Source organism: Pipra filicauda, unplaced genomic scaffold (genome assembly GCF_003945595.2).
Source record: "Pipra filicauda isolate LSUMZ 115617 unplaced genomic scaffold, ASM394559v2 scaffold86_size2582843_pilon, whole genome shotgun sequence".
NCBI lineage: Eukaryota > Metazoa > Chordata > Aves > Passeriformes > Pipridae > Pipra > Pipra filicauda.
Window position 1 is genome coordinate 949567 of NW_024105053.1, and position 26797 is coordinate 976363.

The 26797-nt window shown below is 39.0% G+C and overlaps 1 protein-coding gene and 1 long non-coding RNA gene across 2 annotated transcripts in view; one reads left to right on the plus strand and one right to left on the minus strand.

Annotated features, from left to right (window-relative positions):
• Positions 1-26797, minus strand: part of ADAMTS12 (ADAM metallopeptidase with thrombospondin type 1 motif 12) — a 141300-nt gene that overhangs the window by 63842 nt on the left and 50661 nt on the right. Inside the window, exons 4-7 of the mRNA XM_027745609.2 lie at positions 7267-7463; positions 5305-5388; positions 3523-3647; positions 2041-2190 (exon numbers count right to left, since the gene is read on the minus strand). Of these exons, the coding sequence (XP_027601410.1) occupies positions 2041-2190; positions 3523-3647; positions 5305-5388; positions 7267-7463 (556 nt within the window). The remainder of the gene's footprint in view (positions 1-2040; positions 2191-3522; positions 3648-5304; positions 5389-7266; positions 7464-26797) is intronic.
• On the plus strand, positions 9740-12100 carry LOC120325169. Its single transcript, XR_005567050.1, has 3 exons — positions 9740-10168; positions 10398-10679; positions 11584-12100. It is a non-coding gene; the product is annotated as an uncharacterized LOC120325169 (long non-coding RNA).

Consider the following 26797-nt stretch of genomic DNA (forward strand, 5'->3'; position numbering starts at 1 on the left):
GATACTGTTTACAAAATTATTGAATGTTCAGTGAATTTCTCTCCAACCTCTACTCCATCTTCCTATTTAGCTTTCTCAACCTGTGCATTACTAACAGATCTCCATAGCAGGTTCTCTCCAGCTTCTCTGACTTACTGAAAAGTTTTTTTATTCAACAGCTTGTAGAAGTCATAAACATGAAAAACTCTGGATGGGTTGCAACTATTCAACTATGCCTCTTCAGATTATCTTCAGCATGAAGATAATCTGAAATAATAACATATGAAGATATTGATATATGAAGACATTGACACCTACACTGTTAACAGCTGAAGATGTCTAAGTCCTAAGAGCAGTGACAACTTTCTCAGGCTATGATTCAGTCACGAATCAGACAAAGTGAGTTCAAAACACTTAAGACTATGTTTCTGGAAAATGTAATCATACCATGACTCAAAAGTTCCAAAAGCAGAGCACAATTACAGTCAGAATCGACTCCAGTAATGAGTCAGAGACATAAAAACAAGTATGTCCCCTTGCTAACAGGATCTTTTCCATGAACAGCGTCTGCTGAATCAGGAGGCTGCAAACATCTAGAGGGACAGTACAGTGAAGAGTTGAGTTCTCGTATTCATCTAAGGAATGTGCATATCTGTCTTCTCATTTTTTGTTCATCTCTTCTTACAGACTTCATCCAAACTGAACTTTTCAGTGTATGAACTCTAACCCAGCTTGAGGTTAACAAGATAACAACAAACCCTATGGTATTCCATGCCATTTATGGAGTCAATCCTTAAACCCTGCACTGCTCCTGCAAGGGCAAGTATAGCAGTGCTCAGTCTCACAGCAACCAAAGGACAGAGAGTTACCAGCCACCCAGGCTAGACCGGGAGAAGGTCACACATGGATCTATGGGGAAAAAGTGTCTTCAGATTACTACTGCTAATGAAAAAAGCTCACTGTCAGCAGCAGGCTGTGGGGACCAAGTAACTAAGCCCACAGCACCCAGATCAAATTGCAGTGATTTCAGCATTATTTACCTATATTATTTCCTTTCTGGCAATGGAGGGGTTGAATAAAGAAAGGCCAGTTAATGGGTGACAGGGTCATTACCATCATGATAATTATTGCATCCTATCAGGAAATACAGAACTTCATCCTGATCGGTGGCTGGGTGCACAATGAAATTAATGTGACTGTAGATACAGCAATGAACATGTGACCTGGCCAAGCAACACAATTCAGTTGAAAAGCAGAGGCATTACAGTCAAACTAGGATACCCATGAGATAACACTTTTCCCCCAGGAAAACAGCTGTGTCGAAACAGATTCAAAAATCAAAATTTTTTCAGATGAGTTAATAAGCCAACTAACCAACCAAAACACCCCCAGAAATTCAAAATTCTGAGAAATCCAGTTCAAGCAAAAGTACCCAATCATAAAAAATAGTTTAACCGTGTGTGAAACTAAATGTCCAGGAACTTTAGTTACCTTAACCTAAGTGTACCTAAAATAGCAATATTACCATACAGAAGATATCGCTTATTAAGAAATGCCAAAAAGCAACTTTATTCATTCATCAGAAAGGAGAAAAAACCACTAAATATAAGATTTAATATAGGAATTCGACTACTTGAGTTAAAAATGTTTCCTAGCTAATCTGCAATATTGAAATACCTTGACATAATGAAACAGGTGTGTTTTCTGTAAATGTTTTGGATTGATCTGGAGATCATCTAAAGTAATAGCATGGAAATTTAGCTACATTTGGAAAAATTAGCATGATTAAATCATGCTTTTTTGTAGCTTATTTATTTCATCCTGATGTACTGCCCTAACAGACACTGTTAAAAGCAGCAGACTGAATAGTTGCTTATGTAAATAAAGGTCCAAGGCTTAAGCATTTCTTTCTTATTCCTTTGCTTTGAAAAAACCAACATAGTCTTGACTTTATTAATAGAAACATTAACTCACTTCTTTTTTTGTTTCTATCTGGCAATTTGAGTATTAACATGGAAATACTAAGCTCAGATAGGTCCCCCCCTTCACTGTCTGCTATACCTGTGTCCAAGTTCATGAGCAATAGTGAAAGCCAACGGAAGGCCAGAATCTTCATTGATGTTGCAGCTTCTGTGAGGTTGACACATGCCTGACAGGTGAGACAAACCTAAGGTTTCACATGGACGATTCATGCCAGCACAAATGTCCTTTCTAGAAGCACAAAAGAGATGTGTCATTTAAAGTGCTTAAAACCAACTGTGGAGTGTCACTGTCATTGGGTGACAAGTCTCCAAGTTGTAATGTATCAGTGTGAATTCGCATATTAAGCAGAGCGTAGTGATAACATTTTACAAACATATATGCAACAACACACACTTGCACTATTACTATCATTATACTGCTACAATTTGTAGCCAATTGTAGTGTCTAAATACATACACTTACTGTCAACCCACATAAGAAAAAGTTTTAGAACCTCCAACTCTAACAGATTTTGAAGTACTGTTTATTAAAGTCATCATACCTCAGGTTCATTCAAGTGAACTGTTTGAAGCCTTTTTATTTGGTAAATCATGCATCTTTGTGAGATCTTATTTCGCATTCTTATTCTAAAATTTTTGACCAAAAATAACGCTGACAAGGTGGAGATCGGTCAAAGGTTGGACTTGTCAACCTAAATGATTCTGTGATTCTCTTTTTTTGCTGAATCACTTGAGATTTTTTGTTTGTTTGTTTGTTTTTTTGCCTGGCAGATTTTAACTTAGGACTATTTTTTTCAGACCATAGCCCCAATCTCTTCTGTCAATTGTGTGCAGACTTAATCCATTTTTACAGACCTGCAAAAGTCCCATTTCATGCCATGACACAAACTCCCATTGTAATCTCAGACATCACCTTAGGTTTTCTGTTCCTCCCTTGCTCACACATAAAAAATATTTTGTTTCTCCTTATATATGGAGATATTGAAAAAGCATATATTTTAAAGTTTAAAAATAAAGTACACCATTTTTGCAAAATACTATTCCATTCTGAGCTGCACTTGTACATTACTTGAGGAGTTGTTCATCTATGTTCTACTTTGTTTTGGTACATTGCCTCAAAGAAGAATAGAGAAGTCATTGAGCACAAAATGAGATAGAACCAGGTAGGGAAAATGACCTCTGCACATTGCTCATTTCTCAGGACATACAGATCTCAATTCTGTGACTAAGATGCACCTCTAACCCCTATGCAAATGTAGTGTTATAAGTATTTTGAAAACAAATTAAAAATTATCCCTTTAAGAAGTACATTAGGCCTAACTTCAACCATGTTTTTAAAATACGACTCACACTCACTCTATCAGTGTCATCAGACTCGCTCACCCTGTGCTACTGCTGCATTACCACTGTGCTTCAGGAACAGTGTGTCTTCACTGGACCACTTCACTGAGTTCTATGCAGGATGAACTAAATGATGCCATAAGCTTACAAAAACACATATCATCACCAAAAAAATGCAACTGAACACCAGTCAGTGGCTGATGGCAAACGGGTGTCATACCTGGTGAGGAGGACGGCCACATCGTGGTGCGTGGGGTTGACATCACTCTTCGGATTGACGTTCTTCTGCCATTTGCAGAAGCTGGCTAATGTCTTATCAGCATGGTGTACTATCTTCAAGCCTTGCTAATGGGAAATGAAGGAAAACATAATTGTAAAGACCATACTGCATTGTAATAACATCTCAGTGAACTCAGCTGTGAAAATGGGTAATCATTGAAATGTAATTGATTGTGCTTTTGCCTGAAGTTAGAGCCATCATTAGGAGCAATGACATCTATTTATCTAACACTGAATATTAAGTTAAAATGTTGAAATTTCTGTAATTGGTGCAGCTAAAGGAAGAATTACATGTAGAAATGTATGTATTTTTTGGTAAGTGAGCTTTGTAAGATCCAGTACTGAATTGAAACTTTCAAACATTTTATATTGTCCTGAAATCAAGTTTTCCTCTAAAGAGGAGGTGAAGCCTACTTAATGTGGGCCTTTGTGCTCGAGTTTGTCCCTAAATGTTATGTGAACACTGTCACGCTCAGGGAACAACTATGCTCCTCACAGTGTATTTATTTCACAATATTTTTCTATTCCAAAGAGAAACAATGGAGTCATAAAAGTTTCTTACTCAACTTATTATTATACAGTTTACATGCAGATGACTGAAAATTCTGAAATGAAAAGTATGCAAAATAAATTAATTCAAAAACGAATTTTCTAATTTCTGGTCTTGGACATTCACTTTATCTTGCTTCAGTTCCCTTCATTTTTTACGAAGCATCTAAGTATACATTGTTACCAGATAGGAATTTCTGGGTAACTTAAAACAAAAGTTTGAAAGCTATCCAACATTGTTACCTCCAACATTGCCATCCTCAACTGAACAGTATCGGTGTGTATCAAACAACCACCGAAATTCAGCAAGTTAACTTAGTTGGAGCTCACCATGGACCTCAGGTCCTAATTGTCCTGTTCAGACGCAAATTAGAGGGTTTGGGCCATATATACTTACATTTTAACTGATTGGCTATAAGGACGGACTCCACTACAATAAATATTTTTGAAGACATAATCTGGCCCTGTGGGTTGGTTTACCACCTTCAATAACACTGGGACCACCTGGCTTGTGGTTATAAATCATAAGCCACTGAGAAAATCCATTTAAGATGTTCCTGCAGTGACAGCTAGCTATGTCATGCACAGTATTTTTAAAATAACTATAAAATTATTACAATCAGCATGTTTTTAGGCACGTAGCAACATATTTGTGAAAGAAAGACAGTGGAAACTACCAATATACAGCTATATTAGAGGAATAAACATCTACTCAGTCCTCAATTTTTTGCTTCAAAAGAGATTTTAAAAGAAAAATGTGTGTTTGAACACTGCACAGTAAGAGATTTAATTCTTCAGAGACCTGCAAATACTCTAGCACTACACTTTACAATACATTTCGGGCAGCGTTAGATAATTAGATCCTGAATGTTGATGCGTAATTTCTGCTTCTCGTCTAGTCTCCCATGGCATCCTATGTTCTTTTGACGCTGGGCAGATTCCACTTCCCCATTCCTAACTTGCCTGTTTTAATTATATTTTCCCAGGCAATTCTGTGCAGAAATACCCGAAGTCATCACTGCTATACAGGGCAGCATTTATTCTAAAACCAGACATGTCAAATATTATTAACAGAGTAAAATTATCACATTATTTTAAGCAAATATGATTACAGCTCAATATGTTGAACTCAGAAGTTTTATAAGTGATATTTCAAGGTAAATAAAAACCTTACCTCCTCCTCCTCAAAGAGGATGAGCCGGACCAGCACAATGTGAATTGCATTGCCAATGCTTGGATCGTGGAACAACCCTGTGACCTGTGCCAGAGCCAGGAGGTATGAGATTAACTGATTCCTCTATAGCAGAACACGACTTTAGAGAGAAAATATGACATTTACTTCTAGTATACTGTTCATCTGGGGGTGGGGGTGTTGTTTTGGTTTTTAAATCCTCAATGCATTTCACTGAGAGTTTACTGAAATGCAATAAATGTTGGAACTACTGCAAAGGTTAGCTCTGCCAAACAAGTGATGATACAAAAGTTACTAAGCTAGAGAGCAAAAGCCCAGAGAAGATTATATTGTGTCCGTTTCCGTTTCAAAAACTTCAGAGTTCTTAAAAAACTCTAGCAGAAAAGAACACAACATCTACAGTCACATAACACTGATGGAGAGGTCCCTTCAGGGTCTAAATAAACCAGTACATCAAATTGTTCTGTTTTAAATCAACAGGAATCAGATTCTGTTGCAAAAACAAAGGCAAAATTTAGAGAGTACAAATAAAGAGAAACAGTCTTGTGTTTTCAGAGCACAGGAGGGGATGATAAGAACAAAAGCCAGGATAATGACTCCATTAAAAAAAGACTACACATAAAACCGTACAAGAACTGAACTCAGCAAAAATGTGATCCAATTGCCATAAACATCCTTACAATGTTGAATTAGGCAGGAGGAATGATGATACTCACAATCTATCTGTATGTGACCTATGCCATCTATCACAGGAAATACGAATGAACAAAATGGATTGCCTTTGGATCAAAACTATTATGGAGAAGAACACTAAAGAAGAAATTATCAAAATAAAGTGGAAATTATGTTCACGAAGGTCTGATTTGGATATGGGTCTTTTTCAAGGTACTTTATGGAGAATACTGAAACATTTTAAGTAACCCTAACATCTAAGGTCAGACCGCAGAGAAAATGTTGAGACTTGTTTGTTCTGGAACCTGATAATAACTGGTTTTTATTCCACGCATTTTTCCCTGTGTGGACAAAACCTCATGCGCTCAAACAACCTTTGTACCTGTTTAATCAGACTCACTGCCTCAGCAGCTAGTCAGATTCATTGGGGCACAGCTAGGAACACACTCTATAAACATAAGGGACAGATCAGTTAACATGGCTAAAATTATACTGTGATTAACTTAGCATTTATTACATATCTGCCATGATAACCACATAGAACACATCCCCAGTAGACTCTCAAGGTCAATATTTACCATACAGATAATAACAGAAGACATATCTGTAGGTAGTTTCACAAAATGCTATGGCTTTTCTCAGAACAAATCATATTTTGAAACTTGCCACACAGGAAAGCACGCAAAGAACACCTTTTCTTTTCTCCAATGTGAACTTTACACTCTAGGCAAGATACTTATCTGGGAAAACAATTGTACTTGTTTTAACTGGGATAGGGTTAACTTGTTTCATAATAGCTCCTACACTGCTGGTTGGATTTGTGACCAGTACAGTAACAAACTCTAAAATATTAGCTAAAATATTAGCTCTTGCTAAAATACCAGCGTGCTCCTGAGTGCCTTTCTCATGCACAGATATATGAAAGAATTTGTATGCTTAAAACCTGTAGAATTGCTCTCTACTGCTGTAGCAAAAAATCTGAAATCACCACTGAGCAACAGATTCCAGGGGAGACAGAGAATATCAGTGGAAAGTGCTGGCTTTTATAGCTATGAGACTTCTCTTGCTTAGAATCCAGTGAAAAATCGTGTTTACACAAAATACAAGGTAAAAGATACTTTAAAATACAGACTTTCAATAATATATACATGAATTACATCACATTTCTCTCTGTGAACAATGTTACAGACCTACTTCAAGGAGATCAGCAACATAATCAAATTCAGGTTTGCTTAATTTGTCTATCTAAAAGCCTCAAAATGTTGTACATACCATATTCATTATAGTGAGGATATATGATTCCACATGGTCACTTCCATGGTACTCAACCATTTTACTGTCTGCAACCACAAGCGTCTCCACCCACCGCTCCTTGCTGACAGAGCGCCGAGAAACCTTTCTGGCAGCTTTATGATTTTGTTCCCACCTCTCCCTTCGAAGCTGCTGCTGTTTCAAAAAGCTGTGGGTATCTGGAAGAGTGAGAAGCAACGCTGTCTTGAACAAATTTTCAAGCTTGATTTGAAGTGTATGGCCATAACACTTGCAGACAGAATGGTAGCTGATATGGTTTGAAGCTGGCTCCCTGCCAAGTCTCCAAACCTTACCACAAGAAATCGCCCCCCCCCCCTAAACCTCAGGGAGAAGAGGGAGAAAAACAACTAAGAAAATCCAAAACGAGGGAGAGACAGTTAAAGTGATATATATAAATATATATAAATATATTTACACTTATGTTACAGGTATATTCAATTGAAATATATACAATTTCACAAGGGAATGGGAAGGGGGAAGGGAAAAGGAACAAAACCAAAATAATATATATATATATATCCCAATTAGCAGCCCAATATCTATCCACTAAAAGAGTTAGCAAAGAAATAGCTCACTACTCTCCTTGGGACAACCGAGAGTCGCTCCGGAACGATCGCCGGCAACCTCTGTCTCCCAAGGCTGACAAGGCCTCACCAGGCCTCGCTCCCCAGCCCGACAGACTCAACAGCAGGGAACCTGCACCTCCAAGCCGCTGGAAGGAAAGAGAGCAAAGGCCTCTCCTCCTTTCTTCTTATAGTCTGGTTTATGTAAAAATCATAGGGAATACTGGGTAAATCTGGACCCTTCCTTGGTTACAAACTGGTCACCAAGGAAGGCCTAGCCCAAACCACCACAGTAGCATCACAGGACTTCTGGCTACACCTACCTGACCCACTGTAAGGCCAGCTCCGAAGTGACACCAGACTGCTAAGGGCCCTGTTCTGCAGACTTCTGAATCTCCCCAGATGGATTAAACATCCATCCAAAAGTTAACATTATTCAAATGCTAGGGATTATGCTGTGAGACAGAGAGATAAGCTAAAAAAAAAAAAAGAAAATTTGAATAGGGGATGCTATTTTCAAGGAGTTCTTTCCTGATGGTTTGGCTCTAAATTCTCTAATGACACAAGGTGATAGTTTAGGATAGAGATATCCTTTCTTCACAGGCAGCCTTTTTCTCATCAGGGTGGCATATTAAGCTCAGTGCTATGACACATCCAAGACTGCCTTGTTCTGTGTGTGGAAAATATCTTCAATGACTGGGGACACTTGACCAGCAGGTGTCATCTAAATACCAGGAGGGCAGGCAGCCACGGGCTCCTCGGCTGCTGTCATCCTGCCTGACTGACAGGCAAGACACTTACTGCTTCCACTTTAATTTTGGGATCTGTGCATCTAAATCTTTTCTGGAAGAAGTCTTGGCTCTGTAGAGTTGTTAGCAACCTTGCACTGTGCTCAGTGGGGCTAATTAGTCTCCACTCAGTCTAGGCTTTGAATGTTACCAGGGAAATACCAGGGATGTAAATACCTCCAGGCCCAAAAAATAAATGAGATGCCAGTTCAACAGCAGCTGCTGGCATTTTTCCAACCCATAATCCAGAGAAACACTTCTACAGTGCAGGGATTTCCTGAGTCCTAAGAAGGATCAGGAACAACTGTTTCTATTACATATATTGCAGTAGTACCTTGGCATCTCACTCTTGGAAGAGCATGTCCTTATTCCAGATGGAGCACATCCACAGGCCAGAAAGACAGTTCCTGCCTCAAAGTGCTTCCAGCCTTTCCAGCATCATCCCCACTGCTGTTTGGCAGAGGGCAGTTATCCAGCATTATTACTTCCTCCTCCCAGCAATACCAAGTGTTGAGGAACAGCTACCCAGACCACTCTTCCCTTGAGGAATGGATGACCCGGCAGCTAGGTCCCAAATCTTTTGTTCACATCAGTAGATATGCTACACCCTTGTCACAAATACATTGTTTGCCTTTTAGAAGACCTAAGTGCAGAAAGAAGATGGCACCTTGCTTATCTGCAAAATGAGGCAGCATTGAACTATTAGTGATGTGTATAATGTATCTCTCAGTGTAAAATGTGATTAGTATCTTGGTTTATCATATATGTTAAGGTCAGTCTGAAAGATGCCTAGAGAAAGAAGTGCTGGTACTCAAAACACATTTGCGTAAAATTGAAATATGCCACTTTAATAAACAAAATAGCATCAGCCACTTCGCACTTTTAGAACTGAGCCACAGTGCACAAGTGTGCTGTACACAGCAGCAATGAACTATTGCTGCTATGACCTCTACCCTAACCCCACTAACCCACACTGCAGCATCACTCCAGCTGTCTCCCTCAATCTTTGTTCAGCTACAGCAATCTCCACCTCAATGAGGGGCTATTTATGAGCTATATTCATTAGTCTCTCTCATACATTTGCATGGTTTTCAGCATTCTTATTTCTATGAAGCACAGTTCTCATTATCTGCGTTTTTAAGGGGTTTGTGCTGAGAAAAACCTTTCCTGCAGCTACCTGAACAAAAAAACTCTGTTCAGACTGCTGGTTAAGTGACTTGTTTATGGCCAAATAAACGTTAGGCCAGCTGTCAGGCTTTGTGTTTATAGCTAGCAGAAAGAATTGCTAATTGTCTGGGCAGCTGATAGCACTGGAGTTAAAAATGTTTAAAGTCATAGAGGCTGTAATGGCGAACAACCCCCAGGGAAAAGACTGGAGTCCTGGTTAAACGTGAGGTTCTGTACTGCAGGAAAGACTCAGAAGAGATTCAAATTGTGAAAGTTAATGCCAGATAGCCACAGGATTCTGCAGACAAACCTCTTTCCTCAGTGATGGATATCCTCCTGTGCAGGGTATGTTGCCTGGATAGGTGACATCTAAGGACTGGATCCCTGCTGTGTTAAGTCTCCTGGCAGCTTTCTTAGCCAGATGAAGCATAGAGAGGGAACCTCTTAGACCTACACTAACAAGCAGGCGGCTACAAAGTATAGTTATATTTCTGCTTTTATGTGTCTCCAAATTTTGATTGTTAAGCTTTTAATTTTGAAGTTAAATAACTACCTTGTTTTTCCCTTGAATTAGTGAAGTGTTACAAGTGATTTCAGATTTGCTGAGAAATCCCAGGCAGCCTGTTGTCCAGAAATGGAAGTCTTGACTAGGAGCCCACCAGTTCAGAAATACCCAAGAAGTGTTGAAAAGTCTGAGACCTAGTAACATCCAGTGCTGTCTGAGAAAAGTCTGCCTCCCCATGTTCTTCCATCATAACTGCTGAGCAGAGCACATTCCACAAGTAACAGAAGAGAGAAAGGGGTTACTCATGCTCTGAGTGTTCCAATATATTTCTGAGGAAGTGATATAACACAGGTAGGTACAGTGCTGGAGTCCTTAGGAATAGAAGTAAAGGTAGTGTTGAGAGTATACCCAGGACAGTCTAACAGTAAATAAAAGAAGGTTGGTAAGAGACTCAGGCAACAAACTGCATGAAATTCAAGCAGCAATACTCAGAAGTTTATAGTTGTCATGGGACAAAAATTTGCAAATGCAAAGCTTTTATCAGGAAAACTGATTCAGCCAAATGAGTAACATTCCAACAGTCATATGTGATATCCAGACATGTGACTGCATAACTAGAGGAAATGGTGTAGATTACAAAATTTCATCAGCTTCTACTTAGAAATGGTTGATTAATTTCTGTCAAAGGGTTGCTTTTAAAAATCAAATTCTGAGTTGTTTTTAGTGAAAAATAAAAATGTCCCCTGAAACTACCCACACAAATCCTACTTGACTAACAACAACATAAAGGACCCTTAACTTTCAGTTACAAGGAAAGATTTTAAGTTCACTGTAAGATTCAATTATACATGAAAAAACAGTATTGTACAAACTTCTTCAGCACAGGTTAAAACTGCATGATCTCTGTGAAGAAAACAAAAGTTATACTCTCTCTTTTAGCATAACAGTTTAATTTTTCATCAGTTGACAACATACTTTGACAAACCCTTTGCCAATCTTTCTTTCCCCAAGAAAGAACTTTCTAATCTTTAGCCATCAATGTTTTCACTATAAAAAAAAAAAATCCACTGAAGTTCTTCTCTACTTTGAACAGCTCACCCTCTCAAAATGTTGCTTGATTTTGTTTGATTATTAAGCAGTTAATTTTTGCTTGCCCTCCCCTGCCCCAAAGGGGCATTAAAGAACAAACCTGACACACCTCTCTTAAGGGCATTATGTGAGATTTCCATTAAAAAGGGGGTTTTTTTCCCCCCAGGCTTGCTCAAGGAAGAGTGCAGCATACAGTGCAACACAAGGGGACCTCAAGGTCCAGCCTTCAACACCTTTGGAGGCACACGGGGCTTTGAAGAAGCAAGGTGAAAATGTCTGGAAATTCCCAGAAAGGAGAATGTACCCTACCACCGAAGGCTGTCAGACAAAATATAGTAGTACTGATTCATGTCTTCACTTTCTATCCTCAGCTTCTTTCTCTTTGAACAAGAGTTCTTTCATTTTTACCACTCTATGTTGTTCACAGTCAAAATGCTACAACTCCAGATAGGAGGCGTGAACAGGAGGGACGCTAGACGAATAAATTTCACACTGTTCATAACTTGCTACATTATGATTCTTCCAAGAAAACTTCACTTTGTCCTAAGATGTACCTTTAGGTTAAGTATTAACAAAATGACTACGGTTTTGCGGTGAGTTTTTCAAGAGGTCAATAAACTCTGTTGAAACAGTCATTGTACAAAGGACATCTCCCTCTTTCATTCATGAGGAAAGAGAGCAACTTTGGTAGCTGACTTACTGCGAGAACTTATTAATTATTTATAAAATAAATGCAGTAGGAGATTCCCATCCCCTGTCTTCTAAAACAGACAAGGAAGTTTTGTACAGATGGTTTCTGCTTTTAAACAGCCATAACAAAACTAAGTCTGGATGCTGACAGTGGGAGAATAAGGACTCACAGGCTATAATGGGAAAACTGTTGTAATGCAAGAAAGTGAGCATTTGAATTTAAAATTGCAGAGATAACCAAACCAGCTCTTTTTATAAGCATTTCTAAAACAGGCTAAGCTAAATCACACAAATGCTTTCTGAGCGTGGAGTGTTCACACAGGAAACTATTACAACAATTTAATCACATACAAGCCCATGCTGACAACCACCAAGTCCCAGCAAAAACAAGCACAGAGAAAGAAAGCTTACAACTCTGCAAGGTTTGTTTAACTTTGACATTCCTGCTGTCAGAAACGTGACGTATCAAACAGTGGAGACACACCACTTTAGTGCAGAATGAAGCTAAAACGGACCTGTGTTGACTGATGCACTTAATCAGATACTGCTGCTCAGTGTGTCTGCTGCTTATTAGTACTTGGGCTGGAAGGATGGAATGACAGATGTGCTGGGCCACTGGCATCAGAAGGTACATAGAAAATAACATTGTGAGAGACAGCTATGCCTGAAGCTTCCAATGTTTTGCAATGACTATTCTTCTGCCTCTATGTTCTTACTTTTTTACTCAGGAATTAAACCCAAGTCAATAAGGGACAGTTAAAAATTGAAAAAAAGTATCTTCTAAAACAGAATATATCTCACTGTAAAAGAATTTTCAGATTAAAAACTCACAGTAAATTATTTTTATGTTAGAATGTCTCTTACCAAGCAATTTAAGAACTGTTAACCAAAGAATGACAGAGAAATGCAGTTTTTGGGAACTGTGATTATTAAAATGCAAATTTTAACATATTAATAATTTTATAATGAATAATTTTACAATTAATAATTTAACAATTAATTTTTCTTCTTTTTTCATATCTGTATGAAAATTCATTCACACAAAATTAATGCAAAAAAAATGAAAGTTGAAGTAGTTATCTTGCACCTTGAAGTAGTTATCTCTGCATTGTCAAGGTTGATCTGATTTCCAGTTTGGTTAACCAAATAGTATCCAGAAGCTCATGAATCAGAGTCCAAAAGTTTCTGGTAATGTTCCATAAATTTAATTCACATAATAATGAAGAAAAACCAAACTGGTTATATGTTGGCAATGAGAGGTCACCAACCTCCTGCAGTCAGGAACAAGAATAAGGCTAAAAGTGTAAAAGGATCTTATTCATTACAAGAAAGACACTGAGGTGCTGGAATGTATCTAGAGAAGGACAACAGAGCTGGTGAAGGGTCTGGAGCACAAGTCTGATGAAAAGTCACTGAGAGAGCTGGTGGTGTTTAGTCTGGAGAAAAAGAGGATGAGGAGAGACTTTATCACTCTACAGTTACCTGAAAAGAGGTTGTAGCCAGGTGGGGGTTGGTCTCTTCTCCCAGGTAACAAGAAGAACTGGCCTCAAGTTGTGCCAGGGGAGGTTCGGTTTGGATATTAAGAATAACTTCTTCACCGAAAGTGTTGTCAGCACTGCAACAGGTTGTACTATCACCATCATGACAAAACCAATATGTTGTAAGGACTTAAAGAGCAGAGTTGCCTGTCTCAAACACTGTCCAGGCCACAGGACGAACTTATTTCTTTCTATCTCTCTACCTAACATTCATTGTTAAATAAAATCCATATTGCTGAGTTTGGCACATGGTCTCCTTTGAGTCTTAATTTGGGCAGAGGCATCTCTCACTAACCAGATCTTAAAATATGCCCAGTACTGTTTTGCCTGTTTATGCTTCCCCATGAAAAGTCAGAAATGTCAACTGGGTTTAAGGGCCTTCTCTACGTTTTCAAGAGCCAACCAGTGCACCACAGGAACTCCTCGCTGGGTCATCACTTCCCTTCAGTTAATACAGCAAAATCAGCCACTTGCATCTCTCAGTCTTTGCAAATGACCAGTACAGAACCAGCTGGGACCAGCTGCTCCTGCCTCCTCTCAAGGAGGGATAGGAGGGAAGTGAGAGGCAAACATACACAGGCAGTACAGCAGAGCCATGAGATGCTACCACTCCTGTGTTTACCCAGGCTGCTGGGTGGTCCCAAAACAGGATGCAGCCCCCCTGCAGGACCTAGACCCTGCTCCAGCTCATAGCTTCACCCTCACAAAGAAACTCCAACGCAAACAAAAACTGAACCTCCACGGTTTGGTTTGCAACTGTCTGTGAATGGATCATGAACTAAAGGTATTTCACATCATCTCACTACTGTACTACTCCTTGTCTTGATCCTACTGCATTCTTCTGCACTTCCTTCCCTAACTGCACCTCTTCTCTTCCCAAGACACAAAAAAACTACCCTCACTGACTACTAGGCAAGGTTCCAGCTCAGCTGTGACTCCCAGGAGTGAGCCCAGGGACCTGAACCCCTCAGGCCATTTTCAAGCCAACTTTCTTTCAGATGTCAGCACTCTCTGCCCTGATGCCTCCACTCTGCTTGGACTTGTTCTGGGTCAAAGCCAGCTCAGAAAGTGCTGTTCAACTCATCCCCCGGCAATCTCCAAATGGCTCTAACAGTCACAACCAGCAAACAGAGGGTTGCTTCTGTAAGACCTGCTTTGACCATGTGAATTACCATGGCACAGGAGTGGAAACAGGCCAGCCATTCCTCTCAGTAGTCAGGATCTGGCCACTGATCAAGAGACTGAGAAAATTTAATGTATGCACGCAGTCTGCTGTGTGCTACTTGGCAGCAATGTCAAAGAATACTGGAGTATTTCACTTCTTGACACAAAAATGATCTCATTGTATGGGAATAGTGGTGGACATGAATATCTACAGTGTTACACTTCGAGAGCAACTTATCTTACCTTATATATACAGAATATATGGTGCAGAGAATACCACAGGAATCTTTTAAACAGGATTTTTCAAGCAAAGTTATTAAAGACAATCTCGTTTATGTTCATTATGTAAACTGCCTGCCTTTGCAGCTATTCTACTCATTTACAATGTCAGTTTTCTGCTACACATTCTGCCATTGGATTTGCATTTTCAGGGTATTTTATCATTTAGTTACTCAAATATCCTCACACATATAAGGAAATAATAGTTGCTAGTTCAGTCTTCAAAAAGTACTCCTTAAACTGTGACACGTTTAAAACAATCTCTTTCAAGATATCAACAGAGAGGTTATTGAACATGCATATGCACAGGAACTGAGGAGCTTAGTTGAAATTACACCCCTTGGCATCCCCTTATTCTTTGGAACTTCCACCACAAAAACACTGGGTAGACTTCAAGAATACAGATTTGCCTACTTTAACTCTTTCTTATGTAAAAATCAGTCAAGAATTCAGTTTAAAACATAGTTTCAAGACTGGATTTGAGAGAGTTCTCCATTTGGAAGATGGTAGTCCAGTTATAAAGCACTAGACAGAAATAGATGATTTCAAGTTGAAGCATAAAAGAGATAAAATTAATTTTTAAAAAATTGGTTGTAGACAGAATTTTATCTTTGTATTTGCAGAATTGACTGGCTAAGAAATAATTTGAGCTCAGATCCTAAATATTTAAGTAAAAACGTATGAGGATGCATTTTCTTACATAAATTAATGGAGCACCCATTAAAATATACATAAGATTATTTCACTGAGCACTGACAATGAGAATTTTCCTGGTCTTATAATCATAGTTTGAAAAATTGTCTCTTAGCTGCCTTGAAATTCTGACTTATAACACAAAAGGACAGGAGAAGGTTAAGAAAATAATCTAGATTAAACTTTCCGTTTTTTTCCTCTACATCTTATCTTAAATTCATTAATGTAGAAGACAGATCCCTGCTTCTTTCAGAACTTATTAGAACGTATCCTCTGTGTGAGCCATAGAACTACCTACTGTAGGTTGTAGTGACATCAAAGAAAATATATCACAAAATTTGTTAGCAAAACACTCAGAGGGACAAGGAGGTGGAAGAAACATACTCTAAAACCAAATATAAATCATTTTCAATACTCCTCATAACTTTTAAACGGAACTTTTTCAAATCATCCAAGTAGCTATACAGAAGGTCCATTAGTGTTCCCTGTACAAATTGCCAGGTTTTACTTTAGCACTACATTTCAACATTTTATTTAGTTTATCGATTTAAACACATTCCTCTTCACTTCTATTTTTCTCTGAAATAGTTTCTCAAAGTTAATAGATAGTGTGCACTGAAAGGACTGGAAAGTGGTTTTAAAAGCTGGAAAGCCAGACAGTAATCAGTGCTTTCCAAATGCTCTAAAATCCTGCTGGAAAACACTGGCTTTTAGTAAACTGAAGATGAAACCCTAATTTGGTACTTACATTAGCTATTTTATGTGTTATTGACATTCCTAGGAATTCTTCATTGATCTCACTCTACAAACTGTACCTGCTCATTAATTCAGCAAAATATAAGTTTATCCAGGACAAACAAGAACTTGTTAGAGCACACTGGACGTGGTACAGCAAACAGGCTGCAACTCAACAGAATTCAGGTCATGGTGCCAGATCTGCCTGAGAATCAAGAAAAAATAGCCTATTTTTAGACTCCCTTATTGCCATGGCCAACTTAGCAGTGTTCCCAGCAGCCTTCACCACCAGCAGCTTTTGCATCCCATTGCAACCCCTTCTACCCACAGGATGTTCAGCTTTCTCCTCTATTTTCTTTGTGCCAAGCAGCAAGCTAGTAACTATTTGCAAACCCAGGAAATTCTGCAGATCTAGAAGGAACAGCAACCTCCATGCCTTTCCCTGCGAGGGGGTATAAGACATACTGTGCTGGATCACACAGAGTGATTAGAGAGCAAATAAAACAGACCTGTGCTTCCAACATGAAGGGTAATCCAACACTGTCTGGCAAACACAGCTTAACTGACAGTTATCCCTGTTTCAGCCCTTCCAGTCTGCCACTGTCACTGTCCTGCTCTCATCTTGGGATCCTAGAAACAGGGAAGTCTCAAAGCAGTTTCTGCCAAAAACCCAGGCCTATGAGAAAATTGAGAAGCATCTCTAACCATTCCACCTGCTGCCACTGAGTTTTACTATGTAAAAGCTTTAAAACGACAAATCAGTCTGAAGATGCCAACAGACAGTAACATTCAGAAATCACTGATCTCAACTAGCAAACAAATAGGTAATACCATTAATTTTATAACAGACCTAATTAGCTATTGTAATGAACTGCATGTTCAAACTGATGTTTGCCTTCTAACATTACATTTACAGGATTTAAATTTCAACTGGTTTTTTCCCTTGCTTCCTCTGAAATGATTAAGAAAACAGTACTTTTTTCTGATATCAGTCAAAGCTATCATGACTTACTTTCATCATGAAAGGACTGCAAGACGCAGGATGAGCATGAGCCGTTATGTGTAAACAAGGGTGAAAGAGAATGCCTGGATCCTATTCCTTTCCTCATCAGCCATCCTTAGAAACACCCAAAGTAAACACCCAATTCCCTAAAATACCATAGGCCACTCAGTCTTTGTGGCATCATCGTGTGAGATGAAATTTGAAAGGAAGATGGGGGAGGGGACAGAGCTGGGTGACAGGTGTCAAGTCAGCAAAATTCTGTGCTTCATTTTCTCCATCTCCCAATCTTCATGCACCTGTCTGAAGACCTTCATGCTGGAGGTTTGTCGCAGATGGAGAGGCCAGGTGCTCATGAATGCACCATCCATCCGCAAGTAAACATTCCTCGAACCAAAGTTCGTTACACGTGGAAAAGAGCAACTACAGTTCACTCATAATTCCAGAAACTTACAATCTCAGTACTAAACATTCGAAAGACAGTTTAAGAAGTGTAAAGTATTCCAACCAAATTAATGTATAATGTCTGTGATGTAAAAGAAAAAAAGCTACTCAGTGAATAGTTCTTTGAAGTGGTAGCTAAATGATGCCTTTTAATTAGTTTGTTTAAAATTTAGATTACTGAAGGAAAGAAGAGAAAGACAATCTGGAATTAACCTTGAAATCAAATGTTATTCTTTCCAGCATTGGTATAATATCATTAAGAAATGCTGCATATGCTATAACCTTCTTATCTCTGGGCTTACACAACAGAGTTTATTTGGCCTTTCTCTGGACCAGCTGTTGTTTTTTCCATTCCATTTCTCCACTAGCATGCTCAGAGAAAAAAGCACATGCTAGCATTTTGAGGGGCCTCCTTGTCCTTGGCTGAGGCCAAATGTCTTGTATTTCAGATGATGTTACTAAGCAGTACAGTCTTCAAAGCCTCTGCCCCAACCCTGCTGTGCTTCTGCAGCAAACATCAGCAGTGAAAGCATAGCTCTTACAGATGAGGACTCCCCCTGAGCCTGGGCCTGTGAAGGGGTTGGTCACTCTGAAATGAATTATGCTAATATGACATCTTGAAAGTCTCAGACATATATGGCTTTTAATGTTTTCTATTCTTAGAAGTAAGTCCTGATAACAACATTTTCCAGCTTTGTGACATTTTGAGAGATGGTTGTTGAGGTTCTCCTCCAACTCAGCACACAAGATCTCATTTTGCCTGATTAAGCCACTGAAGAGGAACCTATACCCAGACAACAGACACTGAAACAGCAAAGCAGGGACGGACTCCATCCTGCAGCTGGGGTGAGCTGACAGAGGTGCCTGTAAAGTGCTAGAAGGAGAAAGGGGAAGAACAGCATAAATGACATCAAGACATCTCAGGGGAGGCAGCCAATAGCATCTTTGCATGTGAGAGGTTAATAATTCCTGCCACCAGGCATCTTGCATGAGCAATCATCTCAAGATAACATCAGTTTCGGGTGACCTGTGTCATACTCAGCTCTTCATGAGCACTGGTGCACAGGCTAAAGGATGTTTCCAGTTTTAGCCAGGGTTTTAAGAGTGACCTTTTTCCTTTGATTCCAGTTTCCTATTAAAGACTGATTGTCAGGGGCACTATAACCTGTTGGATGTCACAATCCAATTAATTCACTTCTATTTCTGTCATGCACAGGATGGAGGTTCACCAGCTTTAATTAACTGAACTCCCTGTGGTTCACTGCCTACAGAAAACTATGCCAGAATCCTTCACAGACAGAAGGTTTTGGGGCTCCCACAATAAAATGCCAAGAACTTTGAACGTTTGCTTAGAACTGAGTTTGAGCTTTGAAATTTGCACTCCCGTGGAAAGAGAATCAAACAAAGCCCTGCCAACAGATTGAGCCTCTTTTTTTTTTTTTTTTTTTTAACGACAATTTCAATTTTCCTTTGCAAAAAGCCCCTGGCTCCACTTCTCTCCAGGAAGCCTTAAGACAATAAAGGTATGTAAATGCATGGGATCAGAAAGAGGGGAAAATGCAGGTTTGGCTGAGAGAAACATGCAGCTTACATTCATCATAAACCAGTATGATTAATTATAGCCTAAGGAGAGAAAAATATCCAAAAAAATTGACAATGATGTATAAAACCAAGCTATACCCATCCGCTGAGGAAGGGGTTGTTCAGTAATCCATTCCTCAATGTAAAACCTATCTCTGCCTGGACAACTTTCAGCTGCCTACCAATGTTACCAGTCTGGGCTTTGCCTTCTTTTACTGCCTTCTTCCCTATGACCTCCCTGACAGGTGAAATTTCAAGCCGCTCATCATCTTCCATTTCTACTGATGAAGACCTGGCTGACAGAAGTACCTCATCATGGGCAACGGATGCAACTGGGACACCGAAAATACTATAAAGCAGTGAGTATTTTATCTGGAATATTATCTGGAATTTATCAGTGAATATTTTATCTGGAGAATGTCAGGCAAATAATGTCAGGCAAAGAATACAGAAAATTACAGGAATGATCCCTTGTTGAAACTCGAGTATCTGAAAGAAGACTTTGATTCAAATCCAAACCTCCACAGAGCTGAGGAGAACCCAGACTGCGAGCTCAACCAACAACAGTGCAGATTAGAGAGGAAGGAACTTGATTTATCTTGTTTTAGAGTTTGGGCAGGTAAGAAACTTGCTGCTAATTCCAACGTGGGCAGAATGGGAGACAGGCTGAGATAGTGTTTTAACTGTATTTAAAAAGTATTTAAAGTATAAAAATCTATCTCTCTGCAGCTTCAACTCAGACGCTGTTTGGCAGCTGAGCAAAATATTAGACATTTTTTAAAAGAAAGAAGAAATCAATAGTATTTTTTGGGCAGTGTTTCTTGACACTGATTAGAACAACTTAAAAGTGACTTTCTGTAACAATCTAATTTATATGCAAAAGACCTCATCATTGTTGTTTAAACAGGACAGGAATACCTATTTTTTTCAGCTAAGACACCTGATTACATGCTGTCTGCTAAAGTATGTTTAGGTTAAATATTTGCAAGAGAAGACAAGTGGTAAGTGTAGATGAGATCATGGAAAACAATAATCAATATTGTCTCTTATTCTCTTTCATATAAAAACCTTGACATGCAAGAAATAGTTGCACAAAGTCTTCAAACAAGTGTAGGATTTAAGGGCAACAACTAAAAACATTTGCTACGCCTCTTAACATAGCAATCTTCTGGCCACCTCTTTTTTTGCATAAAGATGGAAGTCTATTTGTTGTGGATAATTCCTTTTTGTAGGAAAAAAAAAACTTATATAATCTGTATGATCTTTAACTGGATCGTGTCCCTCCAGTCTGTTTTTTATGTACAGTTTTTTTAAGACAGTTCAGAAATTGCACACAGTAAAGAGTCAATATTCCAAAGATACCCTCCAACATGCAGTCTTCACATATGCACAGTGAAAACAAGCAACAAACCTCACTCTACTAGGAGTCTTCCACAACAAATCAAATACAGCTAACAAGTCAAGTAGGTCACTAAAACTGTCTTGAGGTAGATCTTTGTTTTAAGTAATCAAATGTGAAACCAGTTCAGACATGAAGACCTGTGTCAACCAATTACTTCCTGAACTCCAAAAGATGCCTTTCTGCAGACAGCTGACTAGAGTGAATATCTCTCTACTAAACACAAAGTTCTAAGTTACTCAGTATTACCAGGGTTCATTATGAGAATGGTCCCCACAGCAGTGGGGCTGAGAACTCCATCCTACCCCCAGCAGATAATCAGGAGTGCAGAATATCTGTGCAGCCTGAGTAATTGTGCACGGTGTGGGATAAGTCCAGCTGTGGCCCCACTTTTCCCTAAAAAGAAGAGATCTTACAAGGTGACTGAAGTAGTGGTGGATAGAAAAAATAACCTCGCAAGTTATACAGTTCCCCTTATTCCCAGCTAATCATAAAACTAAAATCTGTGCTTAGAGGAGAATTATGATTGCCCTTCAAGTACAATTCATCCAAAGGCATCTCTCCAATTACATGAAATGCATCCAAGTTTAAGAAGCTGTTGGGACATGAAGAGTGAAGAACACAGCCGCAAACAAGGACAAGCTTCAAGGACACTCTGTTTCATGCAGAAAAAATGTGCTCAGACACCTGTTTAAAGTGGGTCGTGTATGACAAGAGGCTGCCAGAGGCTCTTCAAGGACATGCAGACTTTGGAGAAACTGATTGAGAACGCTGAGCCCATATCAGTACATTAGCTCCAAAGAACAAGTCCAGCACTTCTCAGAAGAATTAGAAATCTGTAATCTGCCCAGAAATAATATGGCAATTGTAGTTACTTATTAGAAGGTTCACAGAGAGTTCAGTATGACTGAGAAATCTGGCCCTAACCAGACTGAAGCCTGAACATCTCTGCCAATACTACTCCATTAATGGGTCAAGTGTTTTGAGCAAATTTTCAAACTCCTGCATCAAAAAATATTTACCAAAGGCAGCTAAGCTTTCTGCGTTTGCTATTTCACCTGTGGAAATACAGTTTACATTATTCAAGGTCAGCGTTATCCTGTAAAAGAGGATGGCATGTGATGTGTAACAGTTTAATTTTAAAGCGTGCTATTGCTCTCCAAATCAATACTGCAGCAATTTAACATTTACATTACCAAAGCATTTGTTTACCCAATCAATTGCAATACTCAAGAAGTGCAGTAGCATCACACGCAGTTTGATAAGGAAAACTGTAGGCATAGAGCAAGTGCACCCTATATTCATCTATGACAGTTAGAAATGCTGAACTAAGTTTAGTTTGGATGCAGACTGTCACTCCTCAATCTGATGAGCAGTTAAGTAAAATGTTTCAACGAAGATATGGAAGAGACCACAGTCTATCCTTTAAACTGCAGGAATGCAAGTGCAGTAAGCAAGTATGGTGTAGCAAACACTACTTTTTTCCAGTGGCAGAGTGACTGGACAGAAAGACTACTCAATCACAGCGAAGGAGATTTTTCCCTCCTTATAGTTTTGACTCGTATTATTTGGAAAATGGCCTGTCACAGAACTTTTAAATTTATTCAGTCATTGAGTGAGGTAGTGTATCACTTTTCTGATGCCTTTTGGTGGCAACATTAATTTCACGTTTCCACATTTTTCTCCCTCACCTTCTGTAAAACACAAACACTTAGGGAAAGCACCCTGCTTCAGTTAGTAGGACCAAGAGAAATACTGACTGTAAAATTCCAATCAGAAAAGAGAAGAACTTAAGAAAACAATCATGGACTGGGAAAGCAGGTGCCAGCACTCTGTCAGCACTGATCTTTCTCTGGCCCCTATTCAGCACAGACTTTGGACCCACTTGGGTAAAGCTCTAGTTTTGACTCTCCACTCATTTAACTGCAGAAGAAGAATTGCACTAAATACAGTATTTTATTCCTTTCTCCTCTACCTGTACTGAGAGCAAGTAAAAAAAAAAAAAAAAAAAAAAAAAAAAAAGAAAAAATCTAATGTATTCTTGAACCCTGAAATTTAGGGTTTTTTGCCTTCATTCCATGAGGTTTATTGGGGAGGGGGGAAATCTTCTGATACCAATTAGTAGCAATTGTTTCATTGACTGCTAGAACAAACTGGTTATGATGTCTTTGTTTCCCAGGTACTCCACCTCTGAAAAGCTAAATATCTTGCTGCCTGCACAAGCAGACAGTCACTGTTTTCAGTTCAGTGCAAACTCTTTCAGAGGTTAGAGATACTCCATGTACTCCTCAAAGCTACTTGTTTTCTTGGTCTTGCTTTAAAAGAGAGGTCATTCTACTGAATGTACCTATTTGCTCTTTTTTTAATGCCAAGCATCTTATAAACATCTTAGTAGAGCCTGTTTGTAGAAAGAATAGGGATGCAGGGATAAAGATGCTCTTTCCTCAGCTGAGGTTGAATTAATCTCAGTTACTTAAATTCAATGTGCGAACTTCTCATCCTAAGATGTGCTTTGGAGAAACTAAGAAAATTAAGCTGAATTGTAATTGATGTGGTAAACACAGGAAAAACAAATACTGGAAAAATGTCAGTATCATTCTTTAAAAAGAGATAGAAGCTACAAAGCTTGTAGCAGGGTTTATGGCAACAAGCAAAGCTGCTTACACTGGACACAATGTTCTTCTAAAAAAAAAGATAGGTTATTATTTGAGAATAAAACATTGTCCTGGGCTTTTTTCCCCTTCCTCTTTCAAGTGATTAAACAAAAGGCTTTAGGGTCAAAAGCCAGGACTAACAATTTATGCTGTACACTTGCAGACATAAAACCAGAAAAGAATCCTTTGACAGTATCAAGTTAATCAGCAAAAAGCAAGACTGTGATTGAATGAAGTCCTGCAGTCAGATGTAATCCTTAGGAAGAACAGGTAACTGTTGTCTGAAACAGCTTAATGGCATTCTAATAATCTGTTAAATGAACTGTGCCACCAAGCCATCACTGAAAGTGCTTAAAAACCAGTTTTGCATGGGCAATATTGCTCTGCTCCTTTAGCATCCCTCACCCCTCTACTCATTTCACACTGCAGCCAGACTCTTGTCTCATCCTTTCCACTGGAGCCTTATCCCATCACAGCTCCAACATAAAATTGCCCCAGTGCAAAAAATTCAGTTTTAAGATTTATAACTTCTCTTCAGGCAAGGAGTTGGAGGCCATGTAAAACCCAAACTAATCCTAAATTCTGACCTATCAAATCTTTTCAATGCCAAAATGAGAGCCAAGTATGTGGCAACTTCTGTACACCTAAAGCTCCAATGAAGTATTCTGAGAGATATATTTTATAAACACCCTAAATCTTTCTTTCATTAGTTATATATTACAGCTGACTGCAGCAATCACTGGGTTGCAGTCTGAATAACTCAGTTGCCCTCTCTCTAAATGACTGCAATCTCTCCATCTCACCAGCCCAAGAAAAAGAAGTCCATCTGCTCCTATTGCATTCCTCCCCTCTGTAGCACCTGGTCAGGAAGAGTTCTATTATATCACAGCATTTTCATTCACAACTTCATAAAATTTCTCTATTTTGCAGCCCACAAACAAAACCCATACCTACTGACAGACTGCATGAAAACAAGCAGAAGAAGTAGGATGAGACCTTCTCTTATTCTGTACAAGGGAGGATAAATTCCTTTTCTCTTGGATTATATCTCTAAGACAGCCTATTTAGAAAAACAAAACAAATTCCCAGATCCTTAGTTTCCTCTCCTACAGGCACAAAGGATTAGAGTTCTTTATAAGGCTTGTGGCGACTTTTCATTTGTCATTTCTGTCAGTTCTCATGCATATTTCAAATAGTACAGTAAGACAGCTGCTACTAATGTACAATATCATAATGCTACTTTCAAGATAAACAACTCAGTTTTGCATGCAGGTAATGACTGAGTCATCTGGCAGTTTCCTAAGCAGCAGCGGAAGTGTACAGCACAAACCTGTTTTAATTTATGTCATTTATCACAGTGATTTTTCTCTGGATATCTGAAACTGTTAAAGACATTACCAATTATAAATTAATTAGTATAATCATTGCAAGAGCACAGGAATATCACTGGTGCTAATAAATTAGACAGATGAGCAATCACCAACCATATGAAATTTCACAAGGGCAAGTGCTGAATTCTGGATCCTGGAGATTCATGTGGTTGTTGCCACAGTAAAAATTGTAAGTATGCTGCACAGGGCTTCTTCCAAGAGACATGGTCCTTTCACTAAAAAAAAAACTGTATAAAATCTGCACAGGAGATCAGCATCCTCTACCTAATTACCCTCCCAAAATAATTCCTTTACTTTGATTTTGTCTATACAACTAGTCTTTATACTCCTTGCCTGACGGACAGGTTGGTTTTTGACTAACAGATTTCTATTATCAGCACTCAGTTTTGTGCACTGACTTGTAAGCACGCAGTTGATTCAACTTTTCCAAGCAAAAATCACCACTACATTTTAACCTGGACATACACCAAGCTTAAGTCATAGAAATAACTCAACTGGCTTAGTTTAATTAAAAAACAAACAGAATCAGAGCTGAAATAAACAAATGCAGACAGTCTGTGATGAATCTCAGCCCAAAAAGTTAAAATATTTGATTCTGAACACCATTTCCTACAAGAGATACACTAAGCACCTCTTAATCAGCTAAGCCCCAACCCAGCGGGGACAAAGCTAGGGCAGAGAACACAAAATGAAGTTAAATCTGTAAAATAGAATTAGTTTTTACAATTAATTGTGAATTGTAAATTGAAAATGTTTTGCTTTAATGTGATCCCAAAAGGCATTACTCTGGGCTATCTGCGATATCATGTGGGAGGACCAGCTTTCTGGTACCAAACTCAAAAGCAAGAAGTACAGGAGACCCTGAAAAAGTGGAAGAGTCATCTTACTACTTTTAAAATTCATTTACATGCCAAGTATTCACCAAAGTCTGTGTAGTCAATATATTTAGCATAGAAAGCAAGAATTATCTCACTTTCTTCTTTTGTTCTGTATTTCACCTCTAACAAGAGCAATTGCTCTGACAATGCATAGAGCAAACAGGAGACTACCCTGAATTCTTTCTTTCTTCTATCCCTATTGAAGAACTGGCTACAGCATAGGGTTGGAAGGGACCTGAAACATCATCTAGTTCCAGCCATTCCATGGGCAAGGACACTTTCCAGGTTCCTCCAAGTTCCAGCCAGTCTGGCCTTGAACAATTTCAGGAACGGGGCATCCACAGCTTCTCTGGGCAACCTGTGCCAGTGCCTCACCTCACAGTAAGAATTTTTTTTTTAATATCCAATATAAACCTACTCTCTTTCAGTCTGAAGGCATTCCCCCTTGTCTTGTAATTCCATGCCCTTATAAAAAGCCTCTCTCCATCTTTCTAACACCCTTCAGGTACTGGAAGGCTATAATTAGATCACCCCAAAGCCTTCTGTTCTCCAGGCTGAACAATTCCTATAGGAGAGGTCCCTTCAGCCATCTAGGTGGCCTCCTCTGGACTCGCTCCAACAGGTCATTGTCCTTCCTGTGCTGGGAACTCCAGAGCTGGACACAGCACTCCCAGTGCGGTCTCACCAGAGCAGAGTAGAGGGGCAGAATCACCTCCCTCAACTTGCTGGCCAGGCTGCTTCGGGTGCAGCCCAGGATACATAACACACAACTTAAAAGGTAAGGCCTTTAGAGGAAACAATGATTGTTATATCCTGTCACACAAAGGGCAAAAATACAATGAAGAAAATGCTTTCTCCCCCATGCACTTTTTCACACCGATTACTTAACTTTTACAACAGGCAAAAGATTACTACTTGACTGAAGGCAGACATT